The 24,218-nt window shown below is 40.1% G+C and overlaps 2 protein-coding genes across 2 annotated transcripts in view; one reads left to right on the top strand and one right to left on the bottom strand.

Moving 5' to 3' along the window:
* Positions 1-676: 676 nt before the first annotated feature.
* Positions 677-24,218, bottom strand: part of LOC135577507 (uncharacterized) — a 100,511-nt gene continuing 76,969 nt past the window's right edge. The window contains 5 exon segments of the mRNA XM_065047642.1: positions 677-739; positions 741-1,963; positions 2,917-2,940; positions 3,807-3,815; positions 22,194-22,302. Of these exon segments, the coding sequence (XP_064903714.1) occupies positions 677-739; positions 741-1,963; positions 2,917-2,940; positions 3,807-3,815; positions 22,194-22,302 (1,428 nt within the window).
* On the top strand, positions 6,447-13,485 carry LOC135577519 (uncharacterized). The gene is made up of 2 exons (XM_065047656.1): positions 6,447-7,017; positions 11,373-13,485. Exon 2 carries the CDS (start codon positions 11,610-11,612, stop codon positions 13,086-13,088), a length of 1,479 nt encoding a protein of 492 aa, XP_064903728.1. The 5' UTR covers positions 6,447-7,017; positions 11,373-11,609; the 3' UTR covers positions 13,089-13,485.

Here is a 24,218-nt window from a genome sequence, read left to right as displayed (position 1 = left end):
TGTTCGCCTCAATTCGTTCACCTACAAAGTGTTATCATTTCAGAAGGACACCACCTTAATTAACAGGCTCACTGTCTGAGATTATTTTAACCAGTGACACAGTCCATTAAAACACAATCTATTATTGAGCATTGTATAACCACTTTCAAGGTTATTAAATATAGTGAACTTCCTCACATGATCCAGGAGACCTGATACGACTTATATTTTAGCAAATTAAAATCCCCCAAACCCCAAAGATGTAAAACAACTCTACTGACCAAATAGCACAAGAAGTAAGCTGCCACTTGTTTAAACAGCTTCCAGCTCTAATCTATTTTTAAGCCCTTTTCCAAATATCAAAGACTGCACAATATTATAGTTTTACAAGGTCCTTTAACTACCTCACTCTGGCAGTTGTGACTGTCAAAAATGCTGGGGTTACTGACAATGTATGGGTTCAAAAACCTCATGCCGTCGGTCTGAAGTTCAGCGTTTCTTCTGTGAGCAATCTGTTCACATTTTGTTGAAGATAGATAACGTTCCGGTATACCTCTCAGTCACTTTACTGGTGAACAAAGAGGATCGTTTTGGAAATTCCCCAGTCTTTTAACTCTGGGAGATGCAGATAAAGTTTGAACAGGCGAGTTAACCAGAGCATTTACAGTTTCTGACATCTGTACTCCTCCATACTTCTTTAAATTTGAAGCTCTCTGAAACCCAGGAAGTTTTGGAACACCCCCACTACACAATTGCTCATAGATCCTGTCAAATTCTCTGTCACACGGTGTATGGGACCTCACAGAATGACTTAAATTACTCTTCACTAATCTTCCTTTATCTTCAAGGTTCTGTGAATTTGCAAGAGATCTTGTCAATGTCAAAGGCTTTTGGATTTCTTGGGGACACAGCTTGTAGTAGAGCTTTTCAAATGCATCTTTGTATTTCTGGGGCATCTTTGAAGGACTCTGCTTTGTAGACAACAAGGAAAATAAGTGCTTGTGCTTGAAAGGAATTTGTCTTTCAGAGGTTATTTTTTCGGGATTTATGAGCAAAGTATTTGATGCTCTTGCAAGAGAACAGTTTGCGACAGGTGTAAAAGCATGACTATTGCCATAGGAACTGCAAGTAGATGAACACAACTCTGAGGTATCACCACAAGAAAAGTAATTTTTTTGAGTTTTACTCTCTTTTACCGGATGAAGTCCTGTTGACCCTGAACTGGCAGCAGACGTTATAAAACAGTATTCTGAAGGACACTGGTAAGCAAATTTTTCACTTTCTTTGCATTTTGGATTAAGTGAGACAGTAGTCTGTAACTCATCTTCAACTAGAAACGTCTCTCCCATTGTAGTTATAACATCAGGAAAAACAGTCCGTTTGGAGAATTTTGGGCCTTTTCTAGGTACTAAACTTGAGTCAGAGCAGTCCATTTTGATTTCATTTGTATCAATGTAAGAATAAGGTACCACACCAGACAAATTATTAATGGACCTCTTGTCATCACGAAGTTCTCTATTCTCATTTCCAAAAGTTTGATTCTGTATGTCTTCATGTCTACTGCTGCATATGCTAGGCTGTGCTCGCTTCAGTTTAGGAGGTCTGAACCCTCTTATTTTGACTAAGGTGACACTGAGCTTTGGTCTTCCAGAAGGGTGTCTTCTGTGCCTTAATTGTCCAAACATGTATTTTGACTCTTTTCTCCAAGTCTGCTTTGTCATGAGCCTTGTAAGTAACTCTAACATCCCTGGATACAAGTCTGCAAGAGTTACATTGCTCCAGGAGCATTCCTCATCTGCAGACTGGTATTCTTCCAAGATACTATCACACCAAGTTTTATTCAGTTCTGGGGAAGTCTGATGCCTGGGTATGGTGATTGTCTTTGTTGATATGGGAACATCAGAAAATCCTAACTGTGGAGGTCTGGATGAAGAACATTCATTTGACAATTCTACTTTCCTTCTGCAAACAGCAGCTTGGTTGCCTATTAAAAAAACCCAACCAAATTAATGACAAAACAAAACAAGAAGAAGAAAAAAACCCCAAATCTATTAGGGCACTTCCACTAATGTATATGACTTAGAAACAAGCCTTACTGTAATAGCATATTTCATTAAGCTTTTTTGCCAGGCTAAATGGATTATTAACATACAATCTATTAGGAAGAAAAAAATAAAAGGTTTTTCCTAACCATATTGATTTCACAGACTACAGAAGACAGAAAAAAAAGAGATGTGTTGGAGCCCCTCCCCCCATCTTAAAATAGCTTGATAGATAGATAGATAGACAGAGATCTAAAATGTTTTCATTGTAGAGGAAGACTGCTTTGCTCTTCGTGATTTCTGATCAGAAGGAACAGCCTTATCCAACAGGTTTTGTTACTCTATTTTTATATTACTTTAAAGCATTGTAGTTGGCTAGTACCAACGCAGCTCTGCTTGCCATAAAGCATGATTAACATAATGCTTTTTGTAGTTGTTAGGCTTGAAGTATTTACACCAAAATTCTATTTTAGGTTTGCATCAAGTCTGGAGAACTTCTGAAAAAAGGAAGTTTACTAGTAAAGTACCACTTTGAGTACCAGTTACCAGCCAACCCAAAGCCATTCATGACATTCCAGAAACAAAAAACTACGCTTTCATTTAATGGAGCGTAATGCTTCTGAATTTTGTAACTATGCATTTTCTTTTTTCCTGGGGCTATTTAAGAAAAGCTGCTTTTATGTATACAAGTTATTTATTTTCTATTTTTTCAAACACATTTTGCCATAAGCAAAATCATGTCTGTCTTCTCTTCAAGAATCCAGTCCGTTGAACTTTTCTGTTGGATAAACAGTGCCTCTGTGTTTTCAATACATTAAATATTTCTAATAAATTTTAATAGAAACATGTTTTGTAACTAAAATATTTGACCAACCTCCAAAAGATTTAGCTGTACCAATCTGTTCTTGCACTGGTGAAGCTAAATGCAGACCTTTTGACGAACCTTGACATTCTCACTGAAAAACAAACAGAAGACACAATCTAATATCCTCAATTTTTTGCACATTAGAAGTAACAACCAAACCTTATTTGTGACTTCTCCTACTCTCTCCTTGCTATAATAGGTCCTGTATAGTTATGGTCCTAAGGGCCTTCATAAGTTTCAGACAAGGAAGAAAATGTCTAGTCAGACTTCAGTAACAATTTTTAAGAGTTAGCAGTTTAATCTTGGAAAGGCTATTTATTTTTGCAACTTCTACATTATGTGTCATATTTTAATCCCTTTCCCAAATATGAGAATCTATATATCTCCATGTATATCTACCTGGATCATCTATACATCCCTGGCAACTTGAGTAGGAAACAGAAGCCATACCATGTAAAAGAATCCTTCGTGCCCCTAATCTCCCTTATCCCCAAACCCAAAATAAAGCTAAAACTCCCTTTTTCTCTAAAACCTTCAAATTTAGGCTTTTCAGGAAACTTACTGAAGTGAGGATCTGCGGAGAGAAATCCCATCAGAGTTCCAGACCTGAGCAAACGGAGGAAGAAATGCAGCCGACTCAATATGAGTGATAAAGCATACTTCAACTTTATTGCCCGAGATAGCGTGCATTTATACCAAATACCATAATTATGCATACTTGTCTCTATCTAATAGGCTAAGCACTAAAAGGTTACATTTACTTACTCCACCTACTTGGGTTTAGCTAGCTATGCGCATCCCGCATTCTTCTGACTCTTATCTCTTCAAGGATATCCTGACCCTGCCTTAGTTAGTACTTTTCCGTTCCCCCCTTTCCCGCGGCCTAATAGACAAGCTAACTAAGGCCTACTTATGTCAACTAAAATGGGCTCTGCTCGTACAGTTGCTTGGTGGACTCACGTCCGTGCTCCTTGAGCCAATCCCCGACAAGGATCAACTCACACCTCACGGTTCAAAGGACAAAGCACTGTTTCTTACAAATCATGTCTATTGAACATAAAATTATTCCATTGCGTTAGACATCAGAAATTTTTACCTGTAAGTGAATGTCTTGAAATTTTCTTCTTACTGAAACTGTATCGGTATCACTTTCTTCACCTACAATTTGAAAATAAATACTAAATAAAACCTAGTTGAACTCAAAACCAAACCAGAAATGTTTTTAAACACACCCTGTATGACTCATTTGCTAACAGGTTTCATTTTAGAAAACTCTTTTCTACACTAAAACTGTTTATCTGTACCACCTTTCCATTTCAAGTCAAATTTAAAAGCATGGCTTATAGAGTCCTAAGTGGCATGAGTGGAACAAAGAGTGGAGATAAATTGTTTGCAACCAGTTCTTCAAGATTTACGCTAACAATTTCAGATGGGAAATATTTTCTAAGTACTGAACGGCAAGATTCACTATTAATTAAGGTATCGTTCCCACTTATTTCCTACTACATTCCTAAATTTCCCAACAAAGATAGTAAGGACCTTCTACTATGCTTCCTTTTCCTAGTTGCTTCTTGTCAAGACTGCCTTAGAACTGCCAAGGCAAGAAATAAGACAGACTTAATAATATTAAAAAGCAAGTCCAAATCTTCCAACTTAATTTTTAGGTATTCTATGTGGTATGTTTGTGAATGAAACACAATAAAGCATTTCTTTGCTAGGTGTATCAGACCTTCCAATTCATCACTAGCTAAAGCCTTAGTCTTTCATGATCAGAAAACATGTAGCTGCATTCTAACTTCTCATTTCAGAAATTCCCTGGCTGTTATATCGTTGTCCCATGATCATGTTCATCACAGGGAGGGAAAGAGGAAAGGAGAATACCCCTGAAAATGGAAAAAAAAGAGTGAAAGATCTGGTTATGATACCTACGACATCGCTGCCTCTTGACACTATCCCTAAATTATTAAAAAGCGAATGAAAATATATTCCAACTTATCCCATCTTCCGTTTTTGTCCGCTGTCACTGCAGTCGTCACCTAAAGCTTTGTGGACACCTGCTGCCATAGAGCTAAAATAAAGACACATATGAAAGAAACTGTATCTTTGTGGGAAACAACACAATTTCAGATCATCTGGTGAAAATGTTGAGCAAATGGAGGGTCATCTTTGACAGTTTACCTGACCCCAGCAGAATTGTTCTATTAGAACTGAAACCCATACTTGTCAGATTATCAAAGTTTCTTCCCACATGACTAAAAGAAAAAAAAGTTATCACTTTATCCACAGGAAACCAGTTACCAAGCATCAATAGTGGAGGAAGCAGTAAAAATGTTAATGTTATCATCTGGAAAAGTTTCAGCCTCCAATTGCTGCTCTAACAGCTGATACTCGCTTTCTGCCATTCAGTATTCTTTATCCAGTAGAACTGGGCACAAATCTGGCACACTGCTCCCTAAACAGTCAGAAATTACTAGACTGCTATAGAAATGAGAGGTTCTTGTATAAAGGTAACTCAAGTGTCCAAGAATGGTTGACTCCATCATGTCAATTACAAGTTCTTAGAAATAGGTTGTATCGTACAAGTTGATCTGCATACAAATTGAATATCCTTCTAGGTGTGAAACATCACAAAAGTGTAATTTTAAATATGTTTTCAATGTATTGTCAATCATACTTCAAATCACTAGAACGTTATTAGCAGAGGATCACGGCATGGCACAAAACAGAAAAAAAATCAAGTATCTTCTCCAGGGATCCCTGAAGTGTTTTTAAGGGCCAAAAGGGAAATTCGGGAACACCTTTGTTGCTCAGGTGCAGGAGAGAGAGAAAAAATGAAAACTTCCACCATTCTCTCTGAAAAATTTCACCAATAATACAGGAAGTTATTTCACTGGAAATGCACTCAATACAATGTCATCTAAAAGAGATATCATTACCTAAAAGAGATATCTTACAGAAGAGTTGAACATATTAGTAGGGAGGTAACTGTAAACATTATGTTTTGACTTTGATACAATCTTCTAAACTTAAATACACTTAGATAAATATACAACGCAGATTGAACTTTCCCCTTTCTCTCCAAATTAATTATTCTGTGATACTACCCTAATAGATACAGGGAATTGTTCAGATATCATTATACTTTGCTGTGCTACTTCCTGTGAAACCAAAGGAGGTAGACCTAATAATTTTCCCAATTAAAGGAAGACCAATACTTTCATGTACAGGTGAGAGCTGTTTGGTTTATTTGTACCTGCTGTTGATAGGCTTTGCATACTTTCAGAACAAAAGTACTGTATAAAACCTGGAAGAAACACTGCCTTCGCTAAGAAGTGTCTCTGAATGAATACTAAAGATGGAAAAAACCTGCTAAAACTAAAATTTTAGCTAAAGCAGCTAGAAATACTCTTTTTTTCTTAAGAGTTGGCATGTCCTGTTGCTAACCTTTTGTATATTAAAAAAACCCAAACACACACACATAAAAAAACAAACCAAACCAAACTCCACAAACCCCCAAACCAGAACACCTAGGTGAATTTACAAGAGGAGGAGGAGGAGGAGTGTGGGTTGTCCTGGCTGTATTTGTGGGCAGTGTGCTGATTTTAGTTATTGGACCTGCTGTGTTAGCATGGGAAGTTACTGGGGGGTTGTGGAAAATTACAGCCGATGGGTGTAAGAACAAAGCACAGGAGCTGGTGGTTTGGCAACAGTATCTTGTTATAGTCGCGCGAAGCTTTCCTAACACGAAAGGCATGTAGTTACAAGGACCTAAGATAAGATATGCATGCTTTCTTACTAACCTATCATGAGCTCAGCTTTTGTAATATGTATGAGCTAATTAGTTGGTATACCAATCAGTATAATCCACGATAGTAGTTGTAATGTATGTAACAGTATAAAAGGATTGTGTAGAGAACAATAAAGTGGACACTTTGCTTGCATCAAGTTGCGTCCCCGTCTCTTCATCGCGGCAAATGGTGACCTCCGACGTGATCTTTGGTGAAGACTCCGCCGGAGGCTGATAATCACCTATCTGGTGGCGTGCTGCGAGTCCCGCAGAACTGGGAACGCTGCTACAAGGAGCAGGGAAAAGCCGGCTACAGAAGTCATCACCCCCGTCTGGAACGAGAGGTGAGCTGCGGGAAACTAGCAAAATGGGGAATCAGACGAGTTCCCCTGAAAGAGACGTTTATGAATTAATGAAAGCTTTGCTTCAGAAGCATGGGGGAAAAACCCTTTCGGGTCAGGACCTCAAGCTGATCCTTAAATGGGTCCAGGTTAAGATCCCTACAGTTACTGCTTCTTCGATTTTTACCCGGGAACTTTGGGACGATGTAGGGGTGAAATTATGGGATGCAGCTACCTCTGGAAATGAGGAAGCGCAACATATGCTCCCACACTGGAGAAAAATTTTTGAGGCTGTGAAAGCGCAAGAGCAGAGCCAACGAGGTTCAGAAGGGGAGACAAAGCCCTCTGCACCATCATTACCGTCACCACCCCCCTTGGCCTGTGCAGCGGGGTATCCCCCGGAGGATGATCCCTTTGATCCCGGACCTGTTGATCCCGAAAAAGAACCCGATCTTTTCCCTCCTGATCCTCATAATGTCTGGGGAGAGATCAAACGCCAAGCCTTAAAGGAGGGGGAGTTAGAGATAGCAAGGACTATAGTAGCGCCTGTTATATATCAAGGAAGGGGGGGGGCGGCTCAATGGGAAGCATTGTCCTTTTCAGTGATTAAGGAGTTGCGTCGTACGGTTACCGAGCACGGGTTGTCTTCTCCTTATTTTGCAAGCCTTTTATCTTCTGTATTCGATACATATGTCATGACCCCACATGATTTAAAATCTCTCGCGCGATTGTTATTAACCCCGACGCAATATACAATGTGGGAGTCTCAATGGAGAACGGGGCTGCAGACAATTTTGTTGGGGTATGCGGGACATGCGAATGCTGCCCTAGCTGCCTTAACCATAGAACATCTTACTGGGACTGGGCAACATGCAGACCCGGCCGGACAGGCAAGGGATATCCCCCGAGAAGCCTTAGAAGCAGTCCGGGAGGAAGCGAAAAAGGCTTTGTTGAAAGTTCCTGATTCTCAAAAGCCTCAGAAAGCGTTTACTAATATCACCCAAGAGCCCCGAGAGCCGTATATGCAATTTGTAGACCGCTTGAAACAAGCCTTAGATCGGCAAGTAGATAATACCGAGGCTCGAGATATCCTATTACTTAAATTAGCAGTGGAAAATGCCAACGCTGATTGCAAAAAACTTTTAAAATCGCTTCCAAACCAAAATCCTACTTTGGTTGAGATGATTGAGGCGTGTAACAGAATTGGCACTATGGATCATAAATATGAAGCGATGGCTGCTGCCTTTGCGGCCATGCGCGGACCTGTGGGAAACAGTAAGCAACAGAACTGTTTCGGTTGTGGGAAGCCAGGTCACTTTAAAAGAGATTGTCGCAGCGCCGGGGGGAAGAGACCCCCAGCACCTGGTATTTGTCCCAGATGCCAGAAGGGACGGCATTTTGCAAACCAATGTAAATCTAAATATGATGTGAATGGGCATCCCATACCGGGAAACCGGCAGTGGAGCGCGAACCCGCGGCGCGTGCAGACACAAGTTCCGCGGCCAGCCTCAACGCCCCTGCAAGCGCGGGGGGAGGAGCGGGGGACCGGAGGGTTTCCAGTCTCTCTCCCGCAACAGCAGGGAGCGCCGGCCTGGACTTGGCAACCGCCCACACAGTAACGCTGCTTGATTCCTCTGTTCACTTACTGCCTACTAAAGTTGCAGGCCCTTTGCCTCCTCAAACGCAGGCTTTATTATTGGGAAGATCATCCACCACCCTGTCAGGGCTTTTTGTATTGCCTGGAGTAATTGATCCTGACAGTAATTCCGAAATCAAAATTATGGCTTGGACCCCATTTCCTCCTTGCACAGTACCAGAGGGAAGTCGTATTGCTCAATTGATACTGATCCCTAAGGAGGACTATGTCTCAATCCCTGACCAAATGCTCCCGCAGAGACAGGGAAGCTTTGGGTCTACGGGAGAACCACTAATTTTATGGGCTCAAGCCATCTCACAAAAGCGTCCTATATGTCAATGTACCCTCATTTGCAGAGGTCAGCAAGTCGTGTTGAGTGGAATCATTGATACAGGTGCAGATGTTACCGTTATTTCTCAAGCGAAGTGGCCTTCTAGGTGGCCTTTAGCTGATATCTCTCAGACGTTAGCAGGGATTGGGGGGTGCGGAGCTAGCCGCCAAAGCGCAGAAATGATACAAGTTCAAAATTCAGAAGGACAAGTTGCCTCAGTCAAACCGTTTATCTTACCAGTACCTATGGTCTTGTGGGGACGTGATGTGTTGTCTCAGTGGGGGGTGTCTATCCGGACACATTTTTAGGTGGGGCCATTGAGGGGCGTGAAACCCTAAAGTTAACCTGGAAGACAGACACTCCTATTTGGATTGATCAATGGCCCCTGCCACTGGAAAAACTTCACGCCCTCCAAGAAATAGTTAACGAACAACTATCTATGGGACATATTGTACCCTCAACGAGTCCTTGGAACTCGCCTATCTTTGTTATTAAAAAACTGACTGGCAAGTGGCGCCTGCTCCATGACCTCAGAAAAATTAATGACGCTATGGAAGATATGGGGGCCCTGCAGCCTGGGCTTCCATCACCTACCATGATCCCTCGAGATTGGCATTTAACCATCATAGACCTCAAAGATTGTTTTTTCAACATTCCATTGCATCCAGATGATGCCCCTAAATTTGCCTTTTCTGTGCCAAGCGTCAACATGCAAGCTCCTTTGCAAAGATATCAGTGGGTTGTGCTACCGCAGGGAATGAAAAATAGCCCTACAATATGTCAATGGTATGTAGCAAAGATACTTAGTCCTGTTAGAACTGCAGTGCCTGCTGCATTGTTATATCATTATATGGATGACATTCTAGTGGCAGCACAGCACCATGAAGTCATGGAGGAAGCTGTAGCCCTTGTCGTGGCTGCTGTAAAATCAGCAGACCTCTGTATTGCACCAGAAAAAATTCAAAGAATGCCACCTTGGAAATACTTAGGATGGCGTATAAGGGCTCAGACTGTTACCCCGCAACCCTTACAGATACAGGCAAATGTAAAGAACTTACATGATGTGCAAAAACTGCTGGGTACAATCAATTGGGTCAGACCATTGTTAGGAATCAGTAATGCGGACCTTCGTCCCTTATTCGAAATGCTTAAAGGAAGCTCGGATTTAAACGCTCCGCGAACTCTTAGTCCTGAAGCCATAGCTTCCTTGCATAAAGCTGCAACAGCAATTGCCTCCAGACAAGCGCATCGATGGGAACCAGAATTGCCTTTTCAATTAATCATCCTTAATCCTGCTAGACAGCCTTATGCGCTTATTTTTCAATGGGACTGCCAGAAAATGGACCCTTTACTAATCATTGAATGGATTTTTCTGCCTAACCAAGCCACAAAGACGATTTCTACCCAACATGAGATGTTTGCATCTTTAATCATCAGGGCCAGACAGCGATTACTTACCCTGGCAGGCACGGACTTTGCCCTCATATGTATGCCAGTAACAACTGTTTACCTGCAATGGCTACAACAACAATCAGATGCACTAGGTATAGCCCTGACTGGCTATGCAGGCCAACTCACTTCTCATCCGCCTTCTCACAAGCTGTTAAGCATTAATTTTCACCTTTTACCTGTTCCAAAGCGGAGTGACCAGCCTTTACAAGCCCTTACTGTATTCACAGATGGGTCTGGCAAATCTCACAAGTCTGTTATCCTTTGGTGGGATGAACATCGGGAACGGTGGAGCTCAGATGTAGAGACTGTACAGGGTTCTCCTCAAATAGTAGAATTATCTGCAGTTGTTCGAGTGTTTCGAAAATGGTCTATTCCTCTCAATATAATCACTGATTCTGCTTATGTTGCAGGAATTGTTAGCCGAGCAGAAGCTTCTGTGCTACGGGATATTTCTCATACGGCACTGTTCAATTTGTTACAAGAACTCATTTTCCTGTTAGATTCCCGCCTTCATCCTTATTTTATTATGCATGTTCGATCTCACACTTCTCTACCTGGTTTTATTGCAGAAGGGAACCGACAAGCGGATTTGCTTACGCTACCAGTGCAGGTGTTACCAGATCGATTAGCGCAAGCTCGACTCAGCCACTCCTTTTTTCATCAAAATGCTGCAGGCCTTACGTTTGTTATTAAAACAAAAAGGGGGAATAGGGGCTGCTACACCAGAGGAGCGCTTACAGAAAGCCTTGTATGTTTTTAATTTTTTGAATTGTTCCCTGTTAGACAGCAATCCTCCAGTAGTTCGTCATTTTAGCACAAACACCCTTTTTGAACCCAAGATTAAGCCGCCAGTATTGATCCGGGACCCCGAAACAGGTAAAGTGATGGGACCCTATCCCCTTGTTACATGGGGTAGAGGCTATGCTTGTGTTTCCACAGAGAGAGGTCCTCGCTGGATCCCGGCAAAGAACGTGAGACCCTTCCGAGAAACATTGCAACGGCAGTCCTCTGATAACGCTCCAGAACCTGCGTTCGATGAGGAGAACGTTGCTCCCGAATGAATTCCGTCTCAGAAACAGTACCACAGACCTGGGAAGTAAACCCCGATAAGTGGGAGGAAACAAAAAGGAGGTGTCGGAAAAAGAGAAACAGAAGGAATACTAAGAGCCTGCAGGAATGGGCCGAGTATTAATCTTTTTGTTAAGTACTATAAGCTTAGGCTTTAGCTTTGATTTACATCATGTTGACCCTCGTACTAATGTGTGGCTCACGTGGGCAAATCGTACCGGGACCACAGACTTTTGTCTGTCCCTGGCGCAAGTAAGCGATCCGTTTAGAACATGTTTAATTGGGTATCCATATGTACACCTAGACGATTTTCGAGGTTACGTTAACACCCCTGATTTGTCGAATGTACTCAATTCCTCATATTGGCAATGGAGGAGAAATAACAGTGACGGATGGTGTATAAAAAGTAGCGACTGGCCAGTAGAGCAGGGAGCCATGCTCCAGCAAGGCTTAATTCAAAGGCTCAATTTCTCTAATCACTTACCGTTTCAGGAACTGACACTTTGGGGCTCCTTCCCTCCACAGGGGGAATGGGAGAACATCTCAAATCGCGAAAATTGCTCTAATATGAGTCCGGAAATTCTTCCTGTTAACGGGACTGGAGTGGTCTATTTTGGTGATAGCTGGACTGGGTATTTGATTCGAGATGGTCACAAAGAGACATTAGATTCACTGATTCATTATCAAAACGTGTCAGGTAACTCTGGTCACTGGAACATTTCGATAAATACAGGGATTAGAGATGTGGCCGATATCACTGGACAGGTAAGGTTGCCAAAAGGCTATTTCTTGATTTGTGGAGATAGAGCATGGCCCGGAATTCCTTTTAAACCTGTGGGAGGACCTTGTTATATTGGGAGACTTACGCTGTTCGCACCTCATATGAGGGACATGCTTAATCGTTCCCTGAGCAATAGTACCAGATCAAAAAGGTCATTGCGACAATTACAACCAGATTGCGATGATCGCGTCAATTTAGGGTCTTTAGGATCTACTATAGCTCTGTCCCTATTTTTGCCTGGTGGAATGGCCGCAAGCAATTGGAATAAAATAAAACAATTGGCATGCTGGGCTGTCAAAGAATTTAACACGACCTCTGACATTTTGTCAGGATTAGCTCAAGATGTAGATAGCTTACGACATGTAGTCTTACAGAATCGTGCTGCCATAGATTTCCTTTTACTAGCCCACGGACATGGATGTCAAGAATTTGAAGGAATGTGTTGCATGAATCTATCTGATCACTCTGTGAGCATTCATAAACAGATTGCAGAACTACGAGAAAGGATTCACAATGTGCAGGAAGGAATGGATGGACTCGATGGGTGGCTAGCTTCTTGGGGAATTACAGGGTGGATAAAAGATTTACTTAAACAGGGAATTTTGATCCTTTTAGTAATTTGTGTATTATTACTAACGATTCCATGTATTTTGCAGTGCTTACAAAAGTCGATAACCGCTTCAGTAAATAAGATTTTTCTTGTACAAGCACAAGACCTTCTGAAAACTCCCAGTACAGAAATGTTGGTGAAGCAAGACGTCCTCGAACTGGTTGGGCGCCGACCTTGGGAAGAAGCAAATGTTTGAAAACAAAAAGGGGGAGATGTGGGTTGTCCTGGCTGTATTTGTGGGCAGTGTGCTGATTTTAGTTATTGGACCTGCTGTGTTAGCATGGGAAGTTACTGGGGGGTTGTGGAAAATTACAGCCGATGGGTGTAAGAACAAAGCACAGGAGCTGGTGGTTTGGCAACAGTATCTTGTTATAGTCGCGCGAAGCTTTCCTAACACGAAAGGCATGTAGTTACAAGGACCTAAGATAAGATATGCATGCTTTCTTACTAACCTATCATGAGCTCAGCTTTTGTAATATGTATGAGCTAATTAGTTGGTATACCAATCAGTATAATCCACGATAGTAGTTGTAATGTATGTAACAGTATAAAAGGATTGTGTAGAGAACAATAAAGTGGACACTTTGCTTGCATCAAGTTGCGTCCCCGTCTCTTCATCGCGGCAGAGGAGGAGTGGATAATCATATTATCGCACACTGCTATGAATCTACCAGAGTCTGAACTGCATCACTCATTTAACCCGAGTGCAAAAGACACAAAGGACACTTAAAGAAGCTAAGCTACAGACGCCTCTGAAATTCTTTTCCTGTATTTCACTACACGGGTTGAGAAAACACAAGGTTACATTTTCTAACTTTGCAGAAATTATTTTATCATTCAAATACATATTTGAAATTACACTCTCAAATGACAGGAGGACAAATTTCAGATGATTGCTATTTTCTGTTTTCCCTCAAGAAGGAAGCAATCATCTGCCTTGGTGACAGCTATGCGTGTGAAGCACCTAATATATACCAGAGTATTTAAACACCAGCTAACCATATTTTGCTGCAGCTGCTTTGTTCATCATTACATGCTGGTAACCGCCTAGCCATAGTTTAATTTATGCAAAATAGCAAGTTTTCATATGCACAAGAATAAAAAGATCATGAGTAATACAAGTTTCAAAAAGCAAAAAAAAAATATCTAAAAAGTAAATGAAAACACCCACCTGTATCAGATGTATTCACACAAGAGGTCTCAGGAGATTCCTTAAAAGAACATTAAAGGAATTTTAAGACCTGGTAGCATAAGCTATATTAACCAGTCTGTTGTATTCAGCACTGGTGAGGCCCCACCTTGAATACTGTGCTCAGTTTTGGGCCCCTCACTACAAGAAAAACATTGAGGTGCTAGAGAGAGTGCAGAGGAGGGTGACAAAGCTGGCGAGGGGTCTGGAGCACAAGTCTGATGAGGAGCGGCTGAGGGAACTGGGGCTGTTTAGCCTGGAGAAAAGGAGGCTGAGGGGAGACCTTATCGCTCTCTACAACCCTGAAAGGAGGCTGTTGCATGGAGTGTGTTGGTCTCTTCTCCCAGGTAACAAGTGATAGGACAAGAGGAAATGGCCTCAAGTTGTCCCAGGGGAGGTTTAGGTTGGATATTAGGAAAAAATTCTTCACAGAAAGGGTTGTCAGGCTGCCCAGGGAAGTGGTGGAGTCACCATTTCCGGAAGCATTCAAAAGATGTGTAGATGAACTTCTTAAGGACATGGTTTAGTGACAGAGTTAGGTTAATGGTTGGACACAATGATCTTGAGGGTCTTTTCCAACCAAAATGATTCTATGATTCTGTGCACCTAGCAAGTAAAGACACATTTTTCCTAAAATAATGCAGAAGTTCTTACTTAAGGAGAACAAAGTGATTCAATTTAGCAATGAGTAGGCCTTTAAAAATCTGTAGGTATGGTACAGGATCACCTGTTCATGATTATTTTCTCAACATTTGAGTACATAAATACTTTTTCCTAAAGAGGCTTTGTAATAGTAGATGCAATGTGGTGCCCATACCTGATGTCCCGTTGAATGTCCATCCTCAAAATCACTGTTATGTTGCTTTGACATTTCTTAGCATGCACAGGAGGAAAAAAATAATTCTATTTCAATTTGATAAGTCACAGACCAATATTATACCCGAACTCATTAACTGATCATTTGTATATACTCTTAATTTGAAAAATATTTAACATTGACATTTTGCAAATGGAGAACTTACATAGGACTGATACAAAGAGCAGATAAGTGACAGAACAACGTTCTAGTCAAATACAGCAGACTAATTCTGATCAGAGATGCACATCTACCATATTGTTTTCTTCTTAACCCATGAAGCACTACAGAAAATATAATTTACCCTTTTATCGGTTGGTATCACTTGTAGAAAAGGAAGACAACTGCAGACTTTTTCTGCATTTTTCTTGATGTGTGTTGAAAAGGATGAGAAAAAGATTAACTACTCCTGAAGCCTGAGGATGGAGCCCCTAACCTCTATTGCATCTTTTTAATTATTTTTGCCAAGGGGACATTCCAAAAGTGCTGTGCCTGTCTTCCTGCACAGATAGACCCACTCACAATCTTTTTGGGTTGTTCCCCCTCCATTTATCTCAGAAGCAGCAGAAGAAATATGAAGACTGTAAGAGCTGCCTATTTCAGCAGAGATCTCTATTTTTTACATTTGCTACCGCAACTCAAATGGATTTAAATAAAACCGACAAGACATCCACAGAGAAGCAGCCATCTTCAAATAAATGTGACTTCCACACAAGTTTATTTCATAATGATCCTCTAAGACAAATACTGTTGCTATTAAAATTAATCCGACTGAAAACTGTTTTGATATTGCAGAAAAATGTTACATTTCTAACCACTGCCTTGTTAGATGTAAAAACTTACCTATAGCAAGCCACAACCTCTCAAGTCTGTATAGAGTGAATATGATAAGGTGTGTATAAAAAAAAAATATTGCTTAAATCTATTGCTAATGCTGCATAAATTACAGAAACTTAATCTTTCCCAAAAGAGAAGATCTGTATCCCCAAACATATGACTCTGCTGGTACTAAAGCTGTAGCAGGACTTCTCATGATTGAATGCATGTGACTTAAATAATAAAAATAGTACATGTGCTTAAGCAGCTATGTTTACCCGACTCAAGACTGTCACTAAACAAAGGGTTAACTAATAAGTATTTGGATCTCATAAAGATATTTTAAATGTTCACACTTAATAGCATAGAACTTTATGTATCCTAACTGAAAAGACATATCAGGCCCACTTAAGAATATAGAAGAACAGGTAAAATGTGCACAGTAGCTTTAATAATCCATAGCCAGAGGCTTTTTTTTTTTTAAAGGGTTACACCAACCATAATCAGCCATTTCAAATGCTCACTCCATTTACTTTTGCATTTCAAATAAAAAAAAAGTCAATACAATATATGATTTCCTTAAATTGAAAAAAATCTGAGATTCCATCTTTTATAGCATATATAAATATACAGGTATAAATACTAATCTGTAAAAGCAGGTTTTTCCTCATAACAAAAGCTGTTAACGCCTTCAATATTCAGTTAAATATATCTTCCCTAGCATAATTTAAAACATAACTAAATAATAAAGTCTTTGCTCAAGTTATATTCAAAGTTGGAAAAAATAAGACAGACATCGGGTTTTTTTGCTTTTCTACCTTATCTGTGATGCAGTACATTTAAAATTAATTAGATCAAGTCTTGATAGAGAGACAGAGACACTAGATTGTGTTTTGTCCTCAGATGTTCAGCTAAGGGTTTCTTAGATGAATGTCATGAAATAAGCAACACCAAAAAAAAAAGAAATAAAGACTGCGAAGCCTTAAGAAAATCAAGCCCAACATATCTGTGCTGTACTACACATCAGCTTTTCCCCCCACTCGTTTATTCCAGTAAAAACTTGTATTTTTCTGGAACATACAGGACCTTTTCAGAACAATGAGAAAATCTTCATATGGCATACATCTCCCTAAGTAGTATCAGAATTACACTTAGCTGTGCAGTCTTGATTTGACTTTCATCGTGATACTTGGTCTCTAATGAACCTTTTCCTGCAGGCAGCCTGATTCATTCAGTATACAGAATAATCTGCTAAATTTTTGATAGTTCATCATGCAACTTAATGAGATTCTTTTAACACTCATTTTTTAATATGCCTGCTTATCTAATTATTTCAAAAAGTTAGCAACTTCCAAATCTCTCCACTTGAACATCCATGTAACTTAGGGCTGGAATTTTCAGATTCAATGAACATCTGCCGAAACTGACATATACAACAAAAAGCTGTTTAACTGATCAGGTGAGATTATTTTAAACAACTTGTGGTGACAGCAATATCAATTATAATGTATTTACTGAAGCTTTTAATTATGAACATTATTGGTTTTGTGTGGTTCCCCCCACAAAAAACAGTGAGTATCCTAGAGAGTTTGGCATAAAACCAGGATGTGCTTTATGGATTTACAGAATAAGTCGAGATCCATCCACAAGGAGATTAAACAACTTACGGACCATTCACAGAAGATCAGAGAGGATGTAGGCCTCTTTGGCTTAGAGGGCCTCATGAACTGGTTTGGACTAGGAGGATGGGTAAAAGGGCTTTTGCAGAGTGCTCTGGCTCTCTTAATCATAGTAGTAGTTGCATTAATATGCTTGAGTTGTGCTATATCATGTATTAAGAAGATTTTAGAGCAGACACTTGGGCAGGCTCTGCTCGTAAAAAAAGAAAAGGGGGGAAGTGTCGGGGATTGGCTCAAGGAGCACAGACATGAGTCCACCAAGCAACTGTACAAGCAGAGCCCATTTTAGTTGACATAAGTAGGCCTTAGTTAGTTTGTCTATTAGGCCGTGGGAAAGGGGGGAACGGAAAAGTACTAACTAAGGCAGGGTCAAGATATCCTTGAAGAGATAAGAGTCAGAAGAATGCGGGATGCGCATAGCTAGCTAAACCCAAGTAGGTGGAGTAAGTAAATGTAACCTTTTAGTGCTTAGCCTATTAGATAGAGACAAGTATGCATAATTATGGTATTTGGTATAAATGCACGCTATCTCGGGCAATAAAGTTGAAGTATGCTTTATCACTCATATTGAGTCGGCTGCATTTCTTCCTCCGTCCGCTCAGGTCTGGAACTCTGATGGAATTTTTCTCTGCACCATGTCTGTGAATAGAAGGACAAGCAACTACTAGGGCAGCCATTACTTTGAAATGGTCAATCCCCTTTTCTATTACATGTGGCAATGGAGAAGTGAGAACAAAGGTAGCTTTTTATCGTTGAGGACTGAGGGCACAAAGCTCAGGAATCAGACCTAGTTGAATTGCACTATCATTGAAGCAAAGAATGAGATTTTCCTTGCAAAGGAATGAGGAATGCTTGCCCCTTTCACTATTCACCACTTTCTACAATTTCTCAGCACCAGCTGAAACTGTCTGGATTGGCTTTTGCTCCAAACCCTTCCCTCTCTCTGACATTTTGTAGATGTGGCTCCTGCCTAGACTGACAAATATCATTGATGTGCTGAATGAATGCCATGACTTACACCTCTCTTGCATAGATGTCAAACTGTTTCACAAAACATAGTAAGATTTATTAACCTTGTTTGAGAGAAGACCCAAGGCACAGAGCTAAGTCATTTGCCCAAGGTTATGCACATGCCATTGGCAGATCAGTGAATAGGCTGTAGGCACACCCTAAATTCTAGTCTGGCATCCCTCTGCTTGACAGTGTTAACATGTAAGTGATCGTAGCCAATTCCTCTGAGTGCTTTCACTCACATCAGGGTGGAAGGCTCAGGGTCTGTCCCCAGATGTGAGTCCTCCTGAGGAGCACTTGACTGCCTGTTGTGTCCCTTTTGGTCTTCCTTTGAAGGAAAGGAAGCAACCATTCTGCCTGCAGCTTGCACAAATGAACAATTGCAGTCAGATACATGGGAGGCGATATCAAAGCATATTCATCTGTAACAGAGGCCACTAAAAACGGCTACCTACCCTCTGTCCTGCATGAGCACATTAAATTGTTTTAAAATGTTTGAACACAGCATTCATTGTGATCAATGTCGTTCTGTTGATCAGATCAGCGGCAGTGAAAAAAAACACATTTACTCAACAACAAATATTGGCAGTGGTTCTGAAACAGGCCAAGAGCTTATTGAAAAGAATATTGATTGAGCCAAGAAAACATCAAGCAGTTATAAAAGCTTAATCATATTCTCATTCAAGCCTGCCTTCTGTGCCAGGAATTAAAATTCTCCCATCTCCTGAGGATGGAAGATACACTTCCATAATGTTCTGTAACTTCCAACGCTCTGCGTCTGTACTGAATGGTGGAATTATTCATTGCAAATGATTCAGTTGAGATACAGAGGCCTTTCTACTGTGAACATACAAATTATGCATAAAAAAGCTGTGGTTTTTTTTTTAATGTTTCTGATTTGCAATAGTTTAACAAAGACCTGGGAAAACCAGAGTTAGCTCACCAGGTATTTTTGAAGTGGCCAAAATAAATATTTGGTCTGGATGTGTCCATGTGGTCTGGATGTGTCCATGTCCTTATTAGAAAACTGCTCATAAACATTTGCACTTACCTGAGAGAACTACTTTATGCAGAGACTGAAAGGCCATTTTTCAGAATGGCATATTTTGACACAAATGCTATGGCAGTGTCTGGTTATAAAAGCTGTATGTGGTTTAAGAGCACAGAAGAAGTCAGTGCTTCCTGGGAGAAAACAGGAAGAAAACTAAGAATCTGTATGTACGTGATGGGAAAATACACTCAAACACTGGGAGGCAAGTGTCTGGACAAAACTAGCCAGACTTCAGCATGGCTGGCCAGTGAACGTAAGGTTTGACTGAATAGCTACTCTAGTCCTTCTTTCTGTTCCTTGTAGACGCATTTATTATTTTAGATATAACTCAGATGGACTGTCAGCTGACAAGCTTCCTTGGGCCTGTAGTGTGTAGTTCTTGTATATGGTTCCAAGGAGTGAAGCTCTTGTTTAATGGCTACAGAGCCCTCAGAAGTTTTATGCTTAAGCCACGTGGCAAAATGCTGCATTTGTAATGAATGGAGGTGGAAAGAAACCTGTATTGTCTTCCTGTCTCAAACTTGATAGCCTTTCTGGAGAAGGTGATTATGAAAGACGTATTTCAGAAAAAGCAATGTTCATAACTAAAACTTTTCTTGAGCTCTGTGTGACTGCTGTTGTACAGCTATAGTGCTATACTGAATTGTCAGATGTAAACCAAAATGGTTCAAAATATGCCTTTTCTTAAGTAATATGCAAGGAAATAATTACATTCTCACTTGTATCTTTCCTTTTAGCTATTGGTGAATACATTCCGAGCTTACATCGGGAAGTTTAAGAGATACTTATATAATTTAGGCGAAGAGAGTAGCATTACAGAGACATTAAAAGGACATATGATGAAAAGTTTTCTCTCTAGCTGAGAGCACATAGGAATGTGGACAAGGAGTCCTGCTGCTGTTTACAGTCAAGATGTTCAGATATCTTGCTTTGATGATTTGTTTCAATTTCATTCTGTTCATCAGAGTTTTGGCAGGCATAGTATTTTTGTGTAATTTACTTTATAATCTTAACCATTCTTTTCTATAGGGTATCTAGAAAACTAAGCTACACTGTGGGTAAAGATGACAAATCCCAGCAATCGCTTGGGTGACTTCCTGGTTGAAACCCACCAAGGAGCATTCATGGACTGCTACAGAAAAAACTTTGCTTTATAAAGTTTGGGTTTGTTTTGTTTTTCTTTCTTCTTCCAAGAATCAGGCATGTATTTTATGTACATGTCATGCAGTTAGTCCTGTTTTATGCTTACCTGTAATGTAAATCTTTAGCACTGGTTCATCCCTTCTGACAGGGCGCTTAGTCCTTTGGCTTCATCAGGTATTGCAGGGAATCAGGGTTCCGTTCTATGGCAAAGTTTAAATTTTGTAGTTAGTAGTGTTTGTTCTAACAGTGTGATCAGTATTTTCTTGTTATCTGCTAATAAGCTTTGATTCTTAACATATTAGTCGTAAGATGAGAATCAAGCTCTTTTTGCTGGATTCCTGCCTGTTTGTGCTTTATAAGGGTATTGACACTACATGAAAAATTCTAAACTGGGATGGATGATTGAAATGCAGTATTAGGCGCTATGACTTGTTATATGCCTGCTATGTTAAATTTTCTACATAGCTCACAGAGTGGATTTTTCAATAAAACTTTATTTGTTTCAGTGAATTTGACAGTTACATTCTGTGTTCTGACAAAATATATGTTCTAAATAAAAACCCGTTCTCAACAACTATCTGCTTTCAACATTTTATTTCAGGTATGTGAATTCTCATGAGGAGTTTGTATCCCTACAGCAAATACATCAGAGTGATGTGGCTGGGTCCCACAGGTTTTCATTGCTGCATTGTTTGCCAGATAAACAGTGCCTCTGTGTTTTCAATAAATTAAATATTTCTAATGAATTTTAATAGAAACATGTTTTGTAACTAAAATATTTGACCAACCTACAAAAGATTTAGCACTGGTGAAGCTAAATGCAGACCTTTTGACGAACCTTGACATTCTCTCTGAAAAACAAACAGAAGACAATTTTTTGCATATTAGAAGTAACAACCAAACCTTATTTGTGACTTCTCCTACCCTCTCCTTACTACAATAGGTCCTGTATAGTTATGGTCCTAAGGGCCTTCATAAGTTTCAGACAAGGAAGAAAATGTCTAGTCAGACTTCAGTAACAATTTTTAAGAGTTAGCAGTTTAATCTTGGAAAGGCTATTTATTTTTGCAAATTCTACGTTATGTGTCATAGTTTAATCCCTTTCCCAAATATGAGAGTCTATACATGGAGATATCTATACACCTGGATAATCTATACATCCCTGGCAACTTGAGTAGGAAACAGAAGCCATACCATGTAAGAGAATCCTTCGTGCCCCTAATCTCCCTTATCCCCAAACCCAAAATAAAGCTAAAACTCCCTTTTTCTCTACAACCTTCAAATTTAGGCTTTTCAGAAAACTTACTGAAGTGAGGATCAACTCACACCTCAGGGCTCAAAGAACAAAGTAGAAAAAAAAAGAAAAAAAAATTGGATATAGTCTGCACTGTTTCTTACAAGTCATTGCTGTCAGAGACCTGAGATGCTGTGATATTTATGTAATTAGCAAGCAAGAGAGGAACAATGATAGAACAGCAGAGAAGTTGTATTAGAATTCATGGTGCTGCACAGTTAGAGAGCTCTTACTTTATTCTACTTAGCTAATAACTTAGAACAGGTGAAATATGTTACCATAATCCATCCAGGAATTTTTCTAACATTGTCTTGAACTATCACATCCACTTTTACTTTCTCTTGTATTTTCCCATCACGTACATACAGATTCTTAGTGGGGGAGGAGAAAAAAAATAAGTTACATTCAAAACACAGAAGATACTGACACTGACAAACCCAAACAACATTACTTAGATTTGTTTCAAACTACTGTTATTCAGATGAGGATACCCAACCTGCATGAACTTATTTTTAATGAAGACATTTTATGCTAAAAATAGCCCAAGAGGGAACCGTATGTGAAGACAAATTAAAAAAAAAAAAAAAAAAAGATATAAATAGCTAGTTTCTTGATGCAGAATAAAGGACACACTGCCTCAGAAGACCTACTCATAAATACAAACCCCAAAATCCCCAAACAACAAAGAAAAAAAAAGAGTCCTAGTTTTAGGTTATAAATCACTGGTAATTACAGCTGCAAATCTTTACATATATGTTGTTAATATTCCCTGAGCTCATATACAAATTAAGGCCTACTCTGTAATTCACCTCTATGTAAAATCTAAAAGCATTTGGTGATAAACAGCAAATGTTTTCCATTAGTGAAACTCTTGCTTTCTGAAGTGGTTTGTATTAGTTGTTGTCAGGGACATGACAATGCCTAGCACTATGCTGAACAAGCAAGGACAGTAAATTCAGTTTTCGTAATTGGTATTTGAGCAAGCAGAACACAGGATTAGTATGGCTGCACACACACAATGCGTGTTGTACTTTTCCGCATCAGTGTAACTACTCTGGGTAGCCCATAGTCTGGTCTGAGAAACAACAGCAGGATATTCCAGTCTGCTTTTGTTATGGTAGCCATTATCTCAGATAATGGAATGGCTTGTATGGCTTTCTCTGGTATACTAATAATACCAAGACAAAATATTACTTCATATTGGCCTTCATGACATTATTTATTGAACCTCTCTCTTGTTATACTTGCTGAAAATACGCATTAATATGCAGGCTACATGGAGTCTTCTGCTGACTGCATCAACACCTCAGGCATGCGTGTGGGAAACTGCAGCGGGTCTGTGGAATCCTTGACAGAAAATATGGGAGTAGAGATCAGCCTTGAAGATATTAAGATTTACCCTTGAGAAGGATGGGAGTAAAGGAGTATCCGGAGATATGGAGTTGTCCCCGTGAGAGAGGAGAGATGTACCTGTGAGAGAGAAGGGGATAGAAGAATAACATGGATGACAGAAAAATTAACCAATGAGATGTTAGTGCTGTAACTTGTAACCAATAGTGAAAAGACACATGAACTGGTAGAATTGTATAAAAATGCACTTGTAGCAATAAATGGCACCTATTACTTTCATCTTGAAAGAATTTGGTCCATGTCGTTTGTCCGTCGCAACCGCGACATCTGGTGACCCCGACGTGATCCTGCCTGAAGAGGATCTGGCATGACAAGGAGACAGCGTGAAGCTGTGAACAGCCGAAGAAGGGCTGTGGAGACGGAGCCCGGTACAGCTGATAAGAGCAGCCGAGGAGAGCTGCCGAAGATCCGGATCGTTGAAAAGACACCTCGCTAAGGAGTAGGTGAGCTACCGGGAACATGGGGGGAAACTTATCTAAAGAAGAGGGTACTATATTATCCACATGGAAGCTGCTTCTGAAGAAGCAGGGTGTTAGCCTTGCGGAACTGACTTTAAGAAAAATGTTACTATGGGGCAAAGCACAAGGTTTAGAGGTTAATCCTGTGACAGCATTTAGTGTGTCACAATGGATGGACTTGGGAGATAAACTGTTTGATAGTGCTACCCAAGGGTCCAAGGAAGCAAATGAACTGTTAACGACGTGGCGCTTGTTATTAGATACTCTGAAAGATTTAAAACAGCAACAGAATAAGGCAGAGGTGGTGGAGGGGGATGATCTTCCTGACTCTCCTGGGCCAGATTCGGAGGAAAAGGCAAGATTAAGTACTACTCCGACCCCTCCTGTTACTAAAGATTCGCCAAAACCGACCAAGTCCA

The sequence above is a fragment of the Columba livia genome (assembly GCF_036013475.1).
Source record: "Columba livia isolate bColLiv1 breed racing homer chromosome W unlocalized genomic scaffold, bColLiv1.pat.W.v2 SUPER_W_unloc_5, whole genome shotgun sequence".
In the NCBI taxonomy this organism is placed as follows: domain Eukaryota; kingdom Metazoa; phylum Chordata; class Aves; order Columbiformes; family Columbidae; genus Columba; species Columba livia.
Note: the sequence above shows the minus strand (reverse complement) of the source record. Positions and strands in the feature narration are given on the sequence as shown.

What these genes read in the sequence shown, in the direction of transcription:
- LOC135577519 (XM_065047656.1), top strand. Translation starts at nt 11,610, where the DNA reads ATGGGCCGAGTATTAATCTTTTTGTTAAGTACTATAAGCTTAGGCTTT.